Raw genomic sequence first — 14,867 nt, 5'->3', positions numbered from 1 at the left:
AGCACAGGAATCGATCGAGGATCTCTTACCTAAATGGAATCATTAACCTTGCTGGACTTCTTTGTTTGGCGAAAAGGAATCGATCGAGGATCTCTTTCCTTGCACAGCACAGGTATGCTTTTCTGCCATTACACCCGTTATTATTTTCCAGTTCTTCTTGGTGAAATTCTTTGCGCGTACTGTTAATAAAATGACTGCTCACCATCTATTTTTCCTGTGAATCAGACATGTTGTAATATGACAACTAGCGCATCCTTCTTGGTATACACGGACGTGTCTCTTACCTACATGGTACCTGTGTACCTTTAAAACAAGGTGAACAGTAACTGGTTTATGCTTCCATTCTAATTCTATTGATCATTGATAATTCTATACTTTTCCTAATCAAAGTCCTCACAGTAGGGAAAACCTGATAAGCTGCCCTTTTTTTCTTTTTTGGTTAACTTTTGTGCAAATTTTGCTATAAGCTTATCTCTTATCAGATTAATTGATGGTCATTTCTATATAAGATAGTACTGCCTTTATATGGAAATGCTTTGCAAATTTTATTACTTTCTTATCAATCAATCAATCAATCAATCAAAGCCTTAATCCCAAAAGTGGGGTCGGCTAACATGAACCAAATTTGATTATTCCGTGTAGTCATCAACATAAATCTTTCTCCTCCATCCCTTACGATCCAAAACTTCATCCTCACGTAAATCCATGCACTTCATATCCTTCCTCACTCCTTCCAACCAAGTCATCTTTGGTCTCCCTCTTCCTCGTTTAATCCCTCCATGGTCCCACTCTTCCACTCTTCGCACCGGTGCACCCTCGGGTCTCCGTCTTACATGTCCAAACCAACGCAGACGATTTTCCCTTAATTTATCTACAATGCCCGCCACACCTACTTTCTTGCGAATAACCTCATTTCTGATTCTATCTCTTAAAGTGTTTCCACACATCCACCTTAACATGCGCATTTCCGTAACCTCCATCTTTTTAATATGCTCTTTCTTAGAAGCCCAACATTCTGTACCATAGAGCAACACTGGTCTTATGGCAGTCCTGTAGAATTTTCCCTTCAACTTTAAGGGAATGCTGCGGTCGCATATTACTTTCTTATAGTGTAAGTATATATCATGGTTTTATTTGAAGAGCATTTTTTAGTAGTTGGACTATTTATTTTCATCCTCACTAACAGTTGAGTAGGGGCATCTTGAAAAGTCTGATCATGAACCATTGTTAAGCTTGGGTTTTCTACCCTTCCAACATATATCTACGATTTTAAACAAGCTCCTTCAGAATGAGAAATTTGACCAATTAAGCCGAAGTATGTCAAGTGACATTCCATTAAACCATTAACAGCAAAGAAGTCATCATTCATCTTCTCAAAATTATGTGCTCATCTTTTTTCTACAAAGTTAATCATGTGGTTAGTCCTTTTTCAAAGGACTGCTATTAGATATTCTTTGTATTGCATGGTTAGTAGTGAGGATCAGAAGTTTTTCTTTAGGTATGGTTATTGAAAGGCTAAAAACTATCTAATATATCAGTAATCTGTTCATGGATGCTAACAAGACAAAATTTTCTGAGTGATTCATTTTGTCAAGGTTATATCTTATTGTTATCAATAAGGTTATTTCTTGTGTGTCATTAGATCATATCAAATTATGCTCCTAAGGGATCATTTAACTGACTAATTATTGTCTTATTTAAACAAATTATGTGTTAAGTGTGCCCCACCTGTAGGGTAGTTATAAATACATGTTTAATATGGGTGGATGGGGTGAGGGTGAGGAGTGAGGGAAGATGGTTGGGGACTTAGTGAGTGGTAAGAATAGGAATGTTTGAATTATATTGGTCTCTATAAGAATGTTGTTGCCAAAGAGTTTTCCTAGTCAATTTATCCTTAGAAAATGACTCAGAACATGGTCTAAGATTGATTTTTTTTTTTTTTTTTTTCAGCCAAAAGAACCAACACCTTACAAAGAGCTTTTCACCATTCATTGTATGTTTTTACTGGAGCTTTAGTGATCTACCATTTGTTGTTTTATACCTTAGTTATTTCAAGTTGAAAATTGTAGGAGGCAGACAAATTTGTATAATTTACAACTAAACAAGACCTATTAATGCCTTATAACATGAGAGTTGAAATATAACACGAGCAACAGAGCTATTGCTGCAGCTCTTACACACATTTTCTGCTAGACTTACTATTCCTGGATGCTTTAACCAAGATAGTGGATAGATACTTCAATGCAAATATGTTGTCCATGCTGGTTTTGTTCTACCTCATGTGATCAATGAATGATCTGTGGTTAAGATAGATCACCCAACTTGGTTGATTGAAGTGTGCTGATACTTGTGCAATAGCGGGATGCTGCTGGCTTCTTGTAACTAGTAAGTGTTGCAGCTGTTTCTGCCAAGGAGACTATTTTGTAAGAAGTATAAACTTCTGGTTAAGCTATTACCTTCAGTAAATAGGGAGAGGCGAAATCAAATCCAGTCAATAGAAAAGGTATGCTTCTATCATTGTAATCTTTCACTGCTTTGCGTTGTTATAATGTCTTTATTTGTCATCATTAAGTGACTCTTTGTTCATTAATACTCGTAACATTTGTTATAATCAAGAAAAAATATCTAACTAATTTTTTTGCCCAAGTGGGAACAGGAGACACAACTTGTTATTAATTAAAGCTATACTATACATCCTTTTGTAGCACTTTTTAGTGAACTTCCACCCAATTTCTTAATCCTTCATAGTGCCTCTGTTCTAAAACATGTTTCTTTTATCACATTTGTCAATGCATAAATTTAATCAAAAGTAACTTTAATTATCCTATTTTAAAAAATAGTGAAACTTGAATTTTATTTAAGTACACATTGAAATGAATCTAATAGGATCCTACATGAGTTACATGAGGTTTTTTTTTTTTTTTTTTTTTTTTTTTTTTTTTTTTTTTGAAATCTATAAATCGCAAATGTTAGTCAAAACAATGTTTATGCATAGTATCAAAGTCAAAAGTATCATCTAATTTGGAACGGATGAAGTATATTAAAAAGAGGACGATACTAAGCCAACACCTCCTTCGATTCAATTCAATTTAAAATTGCTAGTTAAATTCATTAAGAGTGAAGGAAAAAGATGAGGGAGTCCCTACCCTAAAAGTCTCTCTAAGGCCCTAATGGGTTTGAACTCGTGAGCTTTAAGTCATGAGGTTGAGCCTTACTTAGTGCCCGAATTCCGAAGTGGGGATATGGGCTTTCTCAAGTCGATTGCTTAGGTTGATACAGTGAAGTAATAATTTTTGGAAATTCTCAGTAAATATCAGGATTAGGAGTGTTCAAAATATTCAAATAAGCAAAAATATCTAGATTATACTGAGAATGTTTTTAGATTTTATATTTATTCTAGAATGTTTTTGACATGGATGACCCCACATATATAATATTTCCCAGCAACTTCGTGAGCTTCTCAAGTCAATAACGACTGCGAAAAACTGTCAATGTTCTAACACACTAAGATACTGCTGATTGCTGAACTCTGTTGATCAGCACACCAGTTGCAGTTGTCTATCTAGCTGGGAACTTCGTCGTCCTTCATGATTTTAGACCGGGAGTTGAAGGAAGCAGCTAGTAGAGGTGATGTGAAGTTCCTTGGAAAATATGTATCAGCTAAACCCACCCACTTCATCCTGGCCTCAGATCATAACGGTAATAACATCTTCCACTTAGCCACGCGTGGCATTATGAGTACACCATTCGTCAGAGCAGTTCAGATACTGTCGACTCGAGAGTTGCATAACCTCCTCTCCCAACAAGAAAGCTATAGGAAGTGGAACCCTCTTCATTTAGCAGCAATATGGGGCAATTTTGAGTTGCTCCAGCTAATGCTTAGCGTTTATAAAAAAACCTTCATCGTCGTTGTCATCATCTGGTCTTCATCATGTTGTGGTACAATATCCTCCTGGTGGAAAACCATGGTTAACACGCGCTAAAGATGGGAGAACTCCGTTGCACATGTTCCTTGAATTTAATGAAGAGAGATGTGGATTAGAGATATTGTTAATGGATTTGAAATTGCTATGTAGTATAGTTGATAATTATGGGAACAGTCCCCTCTTCCTCGCGATTTCTTATGGGTTCAACAATGTTGCTCTGAATATTTTGAGATCTGATTGCTGTTATAGTCTTAGCGGCCGCCACGGTTTCAACCCTTTCCATGTTGCTTCTAAATGCTCAGGTGAGTGAGTTTTCTTCTACTTGTCATTTTCATATTACTGTATGATTGCTGTTTACTGTTTAGTATGAACGCTTCTTTTCTATTTGAATTTTATTGGAACAATGCCAAAAAAAAATTGTCGTCAACTAGCTTCAAAAATGCCCACAATTGGCCCGTAGGCAATTGTCACTCTCCCTATCAATATCTACTACTTCCTCCGTTTCTTTATACTTGCAACACGTCCCTAAAATAAAAATGTCACAATAGTTGCAACACTATAATTGAAAAGTATTCTATGTCAAAAGTTGTACTAACTCCTTATTATAATCTCATGGCCCACTAAATTATACTCTTAACAATCTTTCTCCTCCATATTAAGTGTTTTAAAAACTTGGATTATTTTTTTAAAAAAAGTTTTTAAGTTTCAAATTTTGAAAATTATTGGTTTCTTCATTCCTTTTATGATCACATTTCTCTTTTTATGTTTTTCTTAAGTTGGGTCGCATAATCAAGATTCTACAAAAGATGATAATCTCTATTATATAAGAGGAGGCTGTAGTGTCCCTTTAAAAATACTTTAATACCCCTCTTGGCTTATACTAAAAAGACGTTAAAGAATTTGTGTATTAACATTAATCAATTATGCCTTTAATTGGTTCAATCAATTGATTTTAATCTTCAATCAATTGATCTTATAAGATTATGTCATGATTTACTCTATAATCTTCAATCATTCCTCGTATTTCATCAGATTCACAATCAATGCAGTTAACAAATCAATAAACACGTAAAATCAATTAATGATTTCTCTATTATAGTAAAACTAGCCTTTTGATTCGTTTGATGCACGGGTTATTACTTGGATTAATTATTTACATTTATAGGTATGCTTTTCTAAAGTTGAAACTTTTGATATAATATACGAATTAATTGTTTCATTGCTAAAACTTAAAAGAAAAAAATAGTCAGACTAGAACTGTGAAAGAAGACGAAGGAATTTGGTTAGTCATACAGTATATACATGAAGATTGTGGGATATGAAATGTTATATTAGTTTAAGTTATATTTTTAGTGTAGGAGATGAAAAGACAATTTTATTATAATTCATATGTTTATGCAATGTGTACTAATTATGGTGGAAATGAAACAATTCATTTTCTTCCTTGAATTTGCAAGTTATAAAATGCATAAAAACTTAACCAAAAATATTAAAAGAGGTGACATGTGGCATATGGGGTAATGAATGACTTGTGATCATGTGTCATGTGAAAAATTTATGGTTTGTGTTTTTAAATACTAATTAGAGATTAGAGATTATAGATTATAGATTACTCCCTCCAATCCTCCATTAATCGAATTTTTCATCTACAAAACAATAATTATTACCTAATAGAATAAAATTATACAGAGTAGTACTTAGTTTTATATATTATTTATATCAGTATTGATATTCATATGTTCATGCATGCATCACGTGCAAATAAAGCCTAGTTATAAACATTGAAGGGTAAGATAGTTACTCCCTCCGTCCCATAATTTAGTTCCTGTTTTCCTATATTCGAGATCCAAAATGTTGTTCTAGTTTTTATTTTTGGATAGTATGTAAAGATCATTATGCCCTCATTTTTTTTAACTTTATTCATTAAAATTCCTAATTTACCCATAAAGTATCTACGTGCTTTGTATTTTTTTTCCACTTTCTCTCTCTAACTTTATAATTGAACTTTTCACCTTTTCTTCTTTAAATTATCCACTTATTTTGTATTTTGTCTAACTTTTTTTTCCTCTTTTAGTGTATTTCATCCACTTTTGCCTCTTATTTCTTAAATACCGTGAAAAAACACAAACAGGAACTATACATATGGGACGAAGGGAATACATTACAGTTGAGCTTTTTTCATATGTAGATTTTGATTTGTAAATCTATATAAAAAAACGTTACATGATGATGCAATATTAACAACGTATAGTTTTAAATGAGTAATATTAAATTTCATAAACGGTGTCATTTTAAATTATTTTTGCTATTTATGTGGAGTTAAATTTTGGGCATAGAGTAAACACTTACACATGTAAATTTTGAACAAATTTACATTCTGTTCCTAATTTTCTACTTGCATATGAAGTAACTTATTATCATCTATCAGGTGGATTGAGACTCCTTGAATGTATCATACAATAGCAAATTGATAGATAAATAGATCTAAAGTTAGAATTTCATATGAACTACATGTGATTACAGAAGAAGTCTGGAGGTTGCTATACAAGAAGCACCCTGAACTCCTACTCCTAGTTGGTGAAGACGGGACCTCAGTGCTCCATGAGTGGGCGAAAGAAGGCAAACTGCGGCTGCTCCTGTTGCTGCAACAGGTTGACACTAGTAGTCTTGAGAAACTGAGCTTGTTAAGAAACGCTGATGGTGATATCCCTCTGCTTGTTGCGGTTAAACATGATAATGAAGAGTTTGCATTATGTCTAGTGGACAAATGTAGGGCTTCAGATGCCACACTATGGCGATATGAGAATAGATGTGAAGTTACTGCTCTTGATTTGGCACTGGATAAGGGTTGGGAGAATCTAGTGTTGCATTTCATTTCCAAGGATTCTTGGACTTATAAAGAGCCTATTGGTCGATGGCAGAGGCGGCTCTTAATAGCTGCTGAAAAGCAAATGGGTGAAGTTGTGAACAAAATTTGCAACGCTGCTTTAGAGTTGATTGGTGATGAAAACTTTTCGCAGTTTAGTACTTCTACTGAAAATTATGATGGCCGGACTGTCTTCTACATCGTGTCACATTGCACAGGTGAGATTTAGAGTTGCCTACAGTACAGGTGAGATTATGCAAGAATTGACTATGCTAGGCTAAGCTAGTACAGGTGTTTTTGTAAATTAAAATGGAAAAACCAACACAAATACGTAGAATTGTAGATTATAAGTTACCCTTGAAAATTTTAATAGCTACACATCTAAACAGTAAACAATATAAGTAATCCTGATTCCTGAACCAGGTTTATTTTCTAATAGTAATATGAAGTATTATTTGTTTGTGATACCAGAAGAAATTTGGAGGTTGTTGTACAGGAAACATCCAGACATTGTTCATGTTACTGGTGAGAATGGAACCTCAATGCTCCATGAGTGGGCAAAAAGAGGCGAATTGTGGCCGATTCTGTTGCTGGAAGAGGTTGACATTGACTCTTTCCACCAATTAAGCTGTTTAGCAAACGATGATGGTGATATTCCTCTACATATTGCAATTGAACATGATAACGAAGAGTTTGCATTGAGCCTGCTGGAAAAATGTACAATCCGAGATTCTCCACAATGGCGATATGAGAATAAAGATGGAATTATACCTCTTGACTTGGCACTGTATCAGAATTTAGAAAATCTAGTGTTGCATATTATATCAAGGGATTCTTGGATATGTAATGTGCGTATTAGTAGAGGTGAAAGCCGACTCTTCATCGCCATTGAAAAAGGAATGGATCGAGTTGTGCAAAAGATTTGTGATTATGTTGCTGCAGACTCTACCCAGTTAAATACCGTTCCCACTGAAAACCATGATGGCCGGACAATCATGTATGTCCTGTCTAATTGCACAGGTAAGAATCTGAATTGAGAGTACCATAATGTTTTTTTGTATTATGTTTATATATTAACATCTATGTCTGTGCAGAAGTAACTGCGAAGTTGTTGTTGAAGACATTTCCACAGCTGATGTACAAACCCGACCAAAATGGCAAAAGGCCTATTGACATAGCATCCGAATTTGGTGCTGGATGGCTTACCAAATTGTTGATAATAAAAGACCCTTCATCAATTGCAATTTCTCCCAATGTTTGGATAGAACTCTGCAGGAGAGGCCACTTAGAAGCTATTGAAGCATTTATAATGCATTATGACGATTTTAGGCAGCTCTGTATAGAACAAGAAGACTCGCCCTTGCACAACATCAAGCTGACCACTTACCAAGAGTATGAGAAATTTCTAGAAATCCCATTGCTTTGGGAGATGAAAAATAGACGTGATTACGACGGAAAAACACCTTTGCATAAAGCACTTGAACGTGAAGATATACTATTTGCAGAATTACTACTCCATAAAGGTGTTAATCGCAGCATTAGAGACAGAAGGAATAAAACTGCCACGAAATTGCTGGCAGAGCTATGCGATCAATATTACGAATGGGTACGCCTAGTTATTTTCTTTATTTGAATTACTGCTCTAACTGATACATTTTAATCTCTCTTGTTTAGATATACGAAACTGAAATGTGTTGCAATGTTTTTTCACTCTAGGAAGAGATGGCTCAACGTGTAGGGATCAATCCTCGGCTTAGGAATTTGGGGTCATCAGCAGGAGAAATGCGAACTACATTGTCCGTTGTGGCAGCCCTTCTAGCAACCCTTACATTTGCTGCAGCATTCACTGTCCCTGGAGGCTTTGACCAAAGCACAGGAGAAATCATCTTAGTAAGGAAGGTATCGTTTTCAGTGTTCATACTCGCAGACACATATGCAATGTGTTGTGCCATGTTCGTATTGTTCTGCCTCATATGGTCTATGGTTTGTGATCAAGATGAATCCCAACTACTAATTGATCGAAGTGTGCTAGTACTCATCCAGTCTTTTTATGGCACGTTGGTGGCGTTTATGACTGGAGTCTACACTGTCGTGCACCACAAATCCTTGTGGGCTGCTATTCTTATCTGTGTCATGTGCTCGCTCGTAGGAATTTCAACTAACAGGAGTATTTTGTTCAGAGTTTTAGATAAGTTGGACAGAAAAGATGAATCACGATCAAAGAACAAGGCAGGTTTTTCATTGAAACTTACCTATTATTCAATTATTTTGAGTCTCTTTAAGGAATCGGGTTTAAAAACAATTTTATTTCACTATAGGAATACATAGTCAAGGGTTTCATGTGGTTAAGTTTGAGATTCAACTTAGTAAATTAAAAGTGTGACATTACTGTATAATGGCGTGAATAAAAATGTGGCCTGTTATTTAAGATTCGTGAAAAGTTACCTTCTGTCTTAGACATTGAATCAAAATAAGTGTGATTTTGAATTAATATATTTTTTTGAATGCACTTATTCAGATTTGGGAACAAAAGAAGGTCAAGCTCACAAGACGAAAAGGAATTTTCTTTACAAGGGTATGCATTATGTATATCTTCTTTCTTTGTGGTTCAGACTATTGCTTACTTATCTTTGATTATAATGGCTTGTATCTTGTGACCATGACCCGATAATGCATGCTGTATTTGGTCATTTGCTCAATTATGTCGCTTACTAGATTAAAAATAAACTTGCATCCATATCGATGTAATTAATTTGTATTAATGTTCTCAAACTATACAATTTGATTCATGTTATAACTAATGTTCTAGGATCGATGTTCTATTCTTGAATCTATACAATTATCATATATACACTGACATATACCCTGTATTATACTAAAATCGTGACAATCAGTAGCAACCTGCTATGTTCATTGTTGTTTTGAGCTTTCACAGTTCGCGTATAAGTGCTATACATGCTTTTACTGTGTTTGTAGCATGCTGAATTATTTGAGAAATTGTTCTCTCCCACATACTGTTTAATTATTCCAACTTATTTTCTTTCCAGGGAATCGTTAGGGCAGAGAACTCAACCAGAGGCGACCCTCTTGAAAATGTGTAAATCGTTAGGATTATATATGAATCCAAGTGCGCGCTACCATTTAGGTAAGATAGTTGTTTCCTTTTACACATTGTGTAGTGTTATTAGGTTTATTTTCCTAAAGCTTGGCCTTCAAGCTTGTTGCTGACTTGCTGTATATTGTAAATGTTTCTACTGAATTTTACAATTTTTTCACACTTAATTAACATGATATCGTAGCCAATGATTTTATTGAAAGACATTTAACTTGAGCTATGATTCGCATATGATCACAATGACTTGCCCATCACAACGTTAAAAAAGTTGAGCATGTTTATTAACAGTGGAATAAATAGTTACGACAATATAAAATAATGATCCAGTGATCGAGCTAATTAATACCACATACTCTAGTGAGATAAATCACACAACATATTAGTAGAACAAGCACCAGGGATAGTTTAGTAAGGTTTCCGGCCAACATAGATAGTAGTTACATGTGATAAAATACCAATCGCTATTACATTGAACCCTAGCACATTCAGGCCGAACCGACTTACTCCAAACTACTTGAGTATATGTCCACAGACCTTGTTAGGAGCACAAGTATTTATCAGTCATAATTGGCCTTCTCATTCACCCATAGTTGTACGGAAGCCGTGCCAGTCAAGGATGCACTATTACTTGCAGCGATAGTTTCTCCATAAGGCCCACCTGAGTGCTGCATAGCACAATCGGCGATCCTTTGGTTGCCATAATTTGGGCATAGGTCGCCAATGTTGTATTCCATTGTATGTTTCCAACACCCACCGCGGTCCTAGCAGAATTGTGGGAATTGACATAGTCTTGTTAAAAACCGAAAACTTTGTGCACGGCATCTTTGAGCGAGGGCTAGTGTTATGACGATGATGCATATAACATATGCAAAGTTTTTTGAAAGTTTCATTATTGGGCTGTTAATAATTATTTATCAAATGAAGATTTATTGATGAGACGTTTGTGAAAAATTATGTATGTGATGTAAGATTTTTATAGCTATAAAAAGGTAAAATGGCGTACGTAGATAAGTTGATGATCATACTTTCTTAACCCTTTACCTATATTGTACTAGCTCCTCAATTCGATATTGATCGGTAAAATATTTGATAAGATTGTTCAAGTATATCAAATTCAATGCAAAGGTTGTTATATACACCCAGATATATTGGTGTATTTAAGGGTAATTTTTCGCTCTTGTTGATGATTATTGCTTATTTAATCATTGATTGAGCAAACAATAACCTTAGATGGAATAATTATATTACTGTCTCGAAGGAGTAGGAGAACGTACTTGATGTTCTGGAAGAAGTATGTCCGAAGAAGCTTAGCTTGCCGAGCTTCTTTGAGAAAGAGCTCATAAATTTCCGAGAACGAAATTTTTGCATGGCCCTTTTCATACGAACATGACCATTTTCCAAATTATTGAGTCTCAAGCTTTAGCTCTCGGTTTTCTCTCCTTAGTGAGGCATAATTGTCTTAAAATTTGAATTATAAAAATTAATTAATCATGAATGTGAGCTTGAAAATTGTTAATTTGGGCTAATTTAAAATTATTCTTCCTAATATATATATGTATACTAGTTTTGTGCCCCGCGCGATGTCGGGTTATTTATTCAATTTTTAAAATAAATAAAGCAATTTACATAGTATGTAAAATATACTTCCTCCGTTTTTCTTTTATTGCACCATAAGGACTTTTACACTATTCACTTAATTTTCTTTGACCATCTTTAGTGATTTATCCATTAGGAAAAATATAGTCATGTGGGATCTGGTTACATTCGTCTTGAAATCTACTTTTCAAATATCAGTTTTTTTATAATTTTTACAAAAGTATAATTAAAGATATTAATAGCCAAAGTAATGCATTGGCAAGCGTGAAACCCCTTATGGTGCAATAAAAAAAGAACGGAGGAAGTATATGTTATATGAAATTTCTACTCATGGATTAATAATCACTTGACAATCATACTTCTTCGTTTATGGGTATTAATAATGAACAACCAAAAAGAATGGTCGAGTAAAGTTGTGATCTCTTTTAATTTTATATGAATATCTAGTGAAAGGTTGGTTGCATGTTAAGACTTAAGAAAACGGTTATATATAATTACACGTGTCTTTAATATTTTATTTTTTCCTTCTATACGTCTATGGATCCGTCATTTGCATAGAAATATTGATATATTAGTAAAAATAAAATTTTAAGCTAAAGGTTCTATTGAAAACAAAACTCTAAAATAACTTTTTTATCCTATTAAATCTATCTAAATTTCATTGAAAATAAAACTCTAAATAACTTTAATTTTTTATCAGACTTTTTTATCATAATTTTACAAAAAAATATATTCAAATAAATCTTACGTGTCATAATTATAATTAATTGTCGCCTACATGGCACGACACTTGGCGAAAATAAAGTTGGAATGCCAAGTGCCGTTATCTCGTGGCCTGGCTAAAAGTTTAGTTTTATATATTAGTTATATGATATAGAGGTCATAAGAACCTAACTTGGGTATATAGAACATAAGTTGATTGGCTAGGTTAACACCCTGATCTCCCTCTATTGAAGATTGGTTTGATGAGACTTGGATCCTTTGAGCCTCAAAGTTTTCTAGTTTCCCATGTTAATAAAACTGCAACTCTTGTTTTCAATATTGGTTGGTTAACTCTACTGATGTTTTCTAGGAAAGATCAATCTTGTTACTGGAGTTGTAACCACCTACAGCTCAATTTAGCTTGCTTCCCTATTGTTTTTTCTTCAGTTGCACATCAATTATATTGATAGATAATAAGTTAATAGGTTCGTAAACACCTATATATATTGAGGAAAACTCTTGTGTAATTAGGTTTCTCATGATTAGTTTTGTAAACACCTATTAGAGGAAAACTCAAATTAAACAGTTTAGAAAAGATACCCGAATCACGAATCATGAGAAACCTAATTACACAAGATATATCTTTTACAGAATATTTACAAGATAATATTAACCTATTATCTATCAGATATTCATGACGATTTACTTGCACTCATCATCTCTGATCAGCTACCACAAGCTGTGTCAACCTCTATGCTTTCAACAAGATGGAGGGAATTACCTAGCCTACTCACCAGCTTCTACTATACTAATGTAAAATCTGATTTCTTTCTCTATTTCCTACAAATGCTCACTTCACAAATGTGTCGTTCTTTGATCATAAATCCGTTATCAAATTTTTTCTTGTTTATCCTTCTCTACACATTCTCTACAGAAAAAAATGAGTGGGCAGACAATACAATGTTGTTCATTCATTCCTCCTCCCTAATTCAGTTGAGTTTTGATTTTTCATCTTATTTTCTACCTCCTAAGTATATTCCAAGGAAACTAATATGTCTTGATTGTCATAATCTCACATCTTTTACCTATATTATGAAAAATTGGCATATTTTTCTTATATTAAGGTTGAGTCTATCTTAAAAGCAAGCTTTACTTTTATAGAATTCTCAGCAATCTTCTTATGATATTTCCCAGTTTTTCATAGAATTTGGACGCACGTGGAAGTTTAATGGACTCAAATATTATATAACAATTTTACGATTTCATAAATTACATCATAAATTATACAACAATATTTTTGGTGAAGATTTACTCCACACATACACAACTCATATCTAATTTGTGAGAGCTCATGTCTCTCACTATCTCGGTAAGTACTTCCCTCACCACATCAATAGAAGCTATCTTAATTTGCTCACTTCTTACGCATACACATCACATAACATATTTATAGTGGTGTTTTCCCCATTTCTAGATTTTTCTACTATTATCTCATATTACATGTATCTAGATTTTTCTAGATCAAATATCTTAGATATTTTACAATATTTTTCTAGATACAAAACTTCTCTTGATTTTTCTAGATACAAACCTTCTCTTGAATTTTCTACCTTATTCTAGACATTTCTAAACTACTCATTAGCTAGATTGCACCTCTAGATTTTTCTAGATTAACTTCTAACACATCCATACTCTTACTCTGAAAATCCTAGACATGAGTAAAGATGTAATGCTAGAAGAGAAACTGCACAAAATGACAAATCTCAAAAATCTGACCTTTTATTTAAACAAGGGATCACACTCTTGTAGGGTTTTAGGTACTTTAATGCGGAATTTCACGAATCATATTTGTTCGCACCTAAATAGGATCTACAAGCATAACACATAAAGAATCACATAATACATACCTTTGACGCGTGATTTCCACAAGCGATTGAGTGACAATCAGGGAGATAATATAGCTCCAAGACTTGCTCCTCTACTTAGCCCACGGGATAAGATTGAACCTCCACTACTGCTAGGTAGTTGGGCACGAACACTTCGAACCACCATCTACGGAGAGGGGAGGAAAAAACCAACCACGAACACCACCACACCACCACCATGCGCCACCTTACACTAGGGGCCGTACGGTTGTATGGATGTGAGGAAGGGAGTAATTAAGGAGAGAGATTGTGTGAGGCTAGGGTTTGGTTGCTTACTACTCAATTCTCAATTGATTGGTTAAGTGTGTTGTAACAAACCCTAGGCAAGGCCTCTATTTATACATCATATGTATAATTAGAGTCCAAACCAAGCCCACAATACTCTCCCTTTACAACCCATATGGCCGGCCACTCCATGAGGCCCAATAATGGGCTTCTTTCTTTTGTTCAATCAAGCACCATTTTGTGTGATCTTATAGGATCCATTCTATTGGGCTTTGGACTATTTGACTAGCCCAAAGATCATTGATCACGTCTAGCAACAGATAATGAGTTAATGACGACCCAAAAGAACGAACTTAATTATCTCCATAATTTGATCCATTATATATCTAGTAATTGCACTAGACGAAAGACATAAATCCTTCAATCTCCCACTTGTCTGAGACAAGTGTGCAATATTCAAATTTCTTAATTCAATATGTGTCGATTTGATAATATGATTGCATCACATGTCG

At 34.4% G+C, this 14,867-nt stretch overlaps 1 protein-coding gene across 1 annotated transcript; it reads left to right on the top strand.

Annotated features, from left to right (window-relative positions):
- The first annotated feature begins 4,146 nt into the window (after positions 1 to 4,146).
- On the top strand, positions 4,147 to 9,310 carry LOC145576839 (uncharacterized). The gene is made up of 5 exons (XM_081634545.1): positions 4,147 to 4,228; positions 6,450 to 7,010; positions 7,264 to 7,812; positions 7,887 to 8,398; positions 8,509 to 9,310. Exons 2-5 carry the CDS (start codon positions 6,878 to 6,880, stop codon positions 9,118 to 9,120), a joined length of 1,806 nt encoding a protein of 601 aa, XP_081490671.1. The 5' UTR covers positions 4,147 to 4,228; positions 6,450 to 6,877; the 3' UTR covers positions 9,121 to 9,310.
- Positions 9,311 to 14,867: the final 5,557 nt, after the last annotated feature.

The sequence above is a fragment of the Chenopodium album genome, chromosome 13 (assembly GCF_948465745.1).
Source record: "Chenopodium album chromosome 13, dcCheAlbu1.1, whole genome shotgun sequence".
NCBI lineage: Eukaryota > Viridiplantae > Streptophyta > Magnoliopsida > Caryophyllales > Amaranthaceae > Chenopodium > Chenopodium album.
This window is presented reverse-complemented; position numbering and strand designations above follow the sequence as displayed.

What these genes read in the sequence shown, in the direction of transcription:
- LOC145576839 (XM_081634545.1), top strand. Translation starts at nt 6,878, where the DNA reads ATGGGTGAAGTTGTGAACAAAATTTGCAACGCTGCTTTAGAGTTGATT. An exon ending in TGTCCTGTCTAATTGCACAG is followed by an intron (nt 7,813 to 7,886) that starts GTAAGAATCTGA and finishes ATGTCTGTGCAG; the next exon opens with AAGTAACTGCGAAGTTGTTG. An exon ending in GCGATCAATATTACGAATGG is followed by an intron (nt 8,399 to 8,508) that starts GTACGCCTAGTT and finishes TTTTCACTCTAG; the next exon opens with GAAGAGATGGCTCAACGTGT.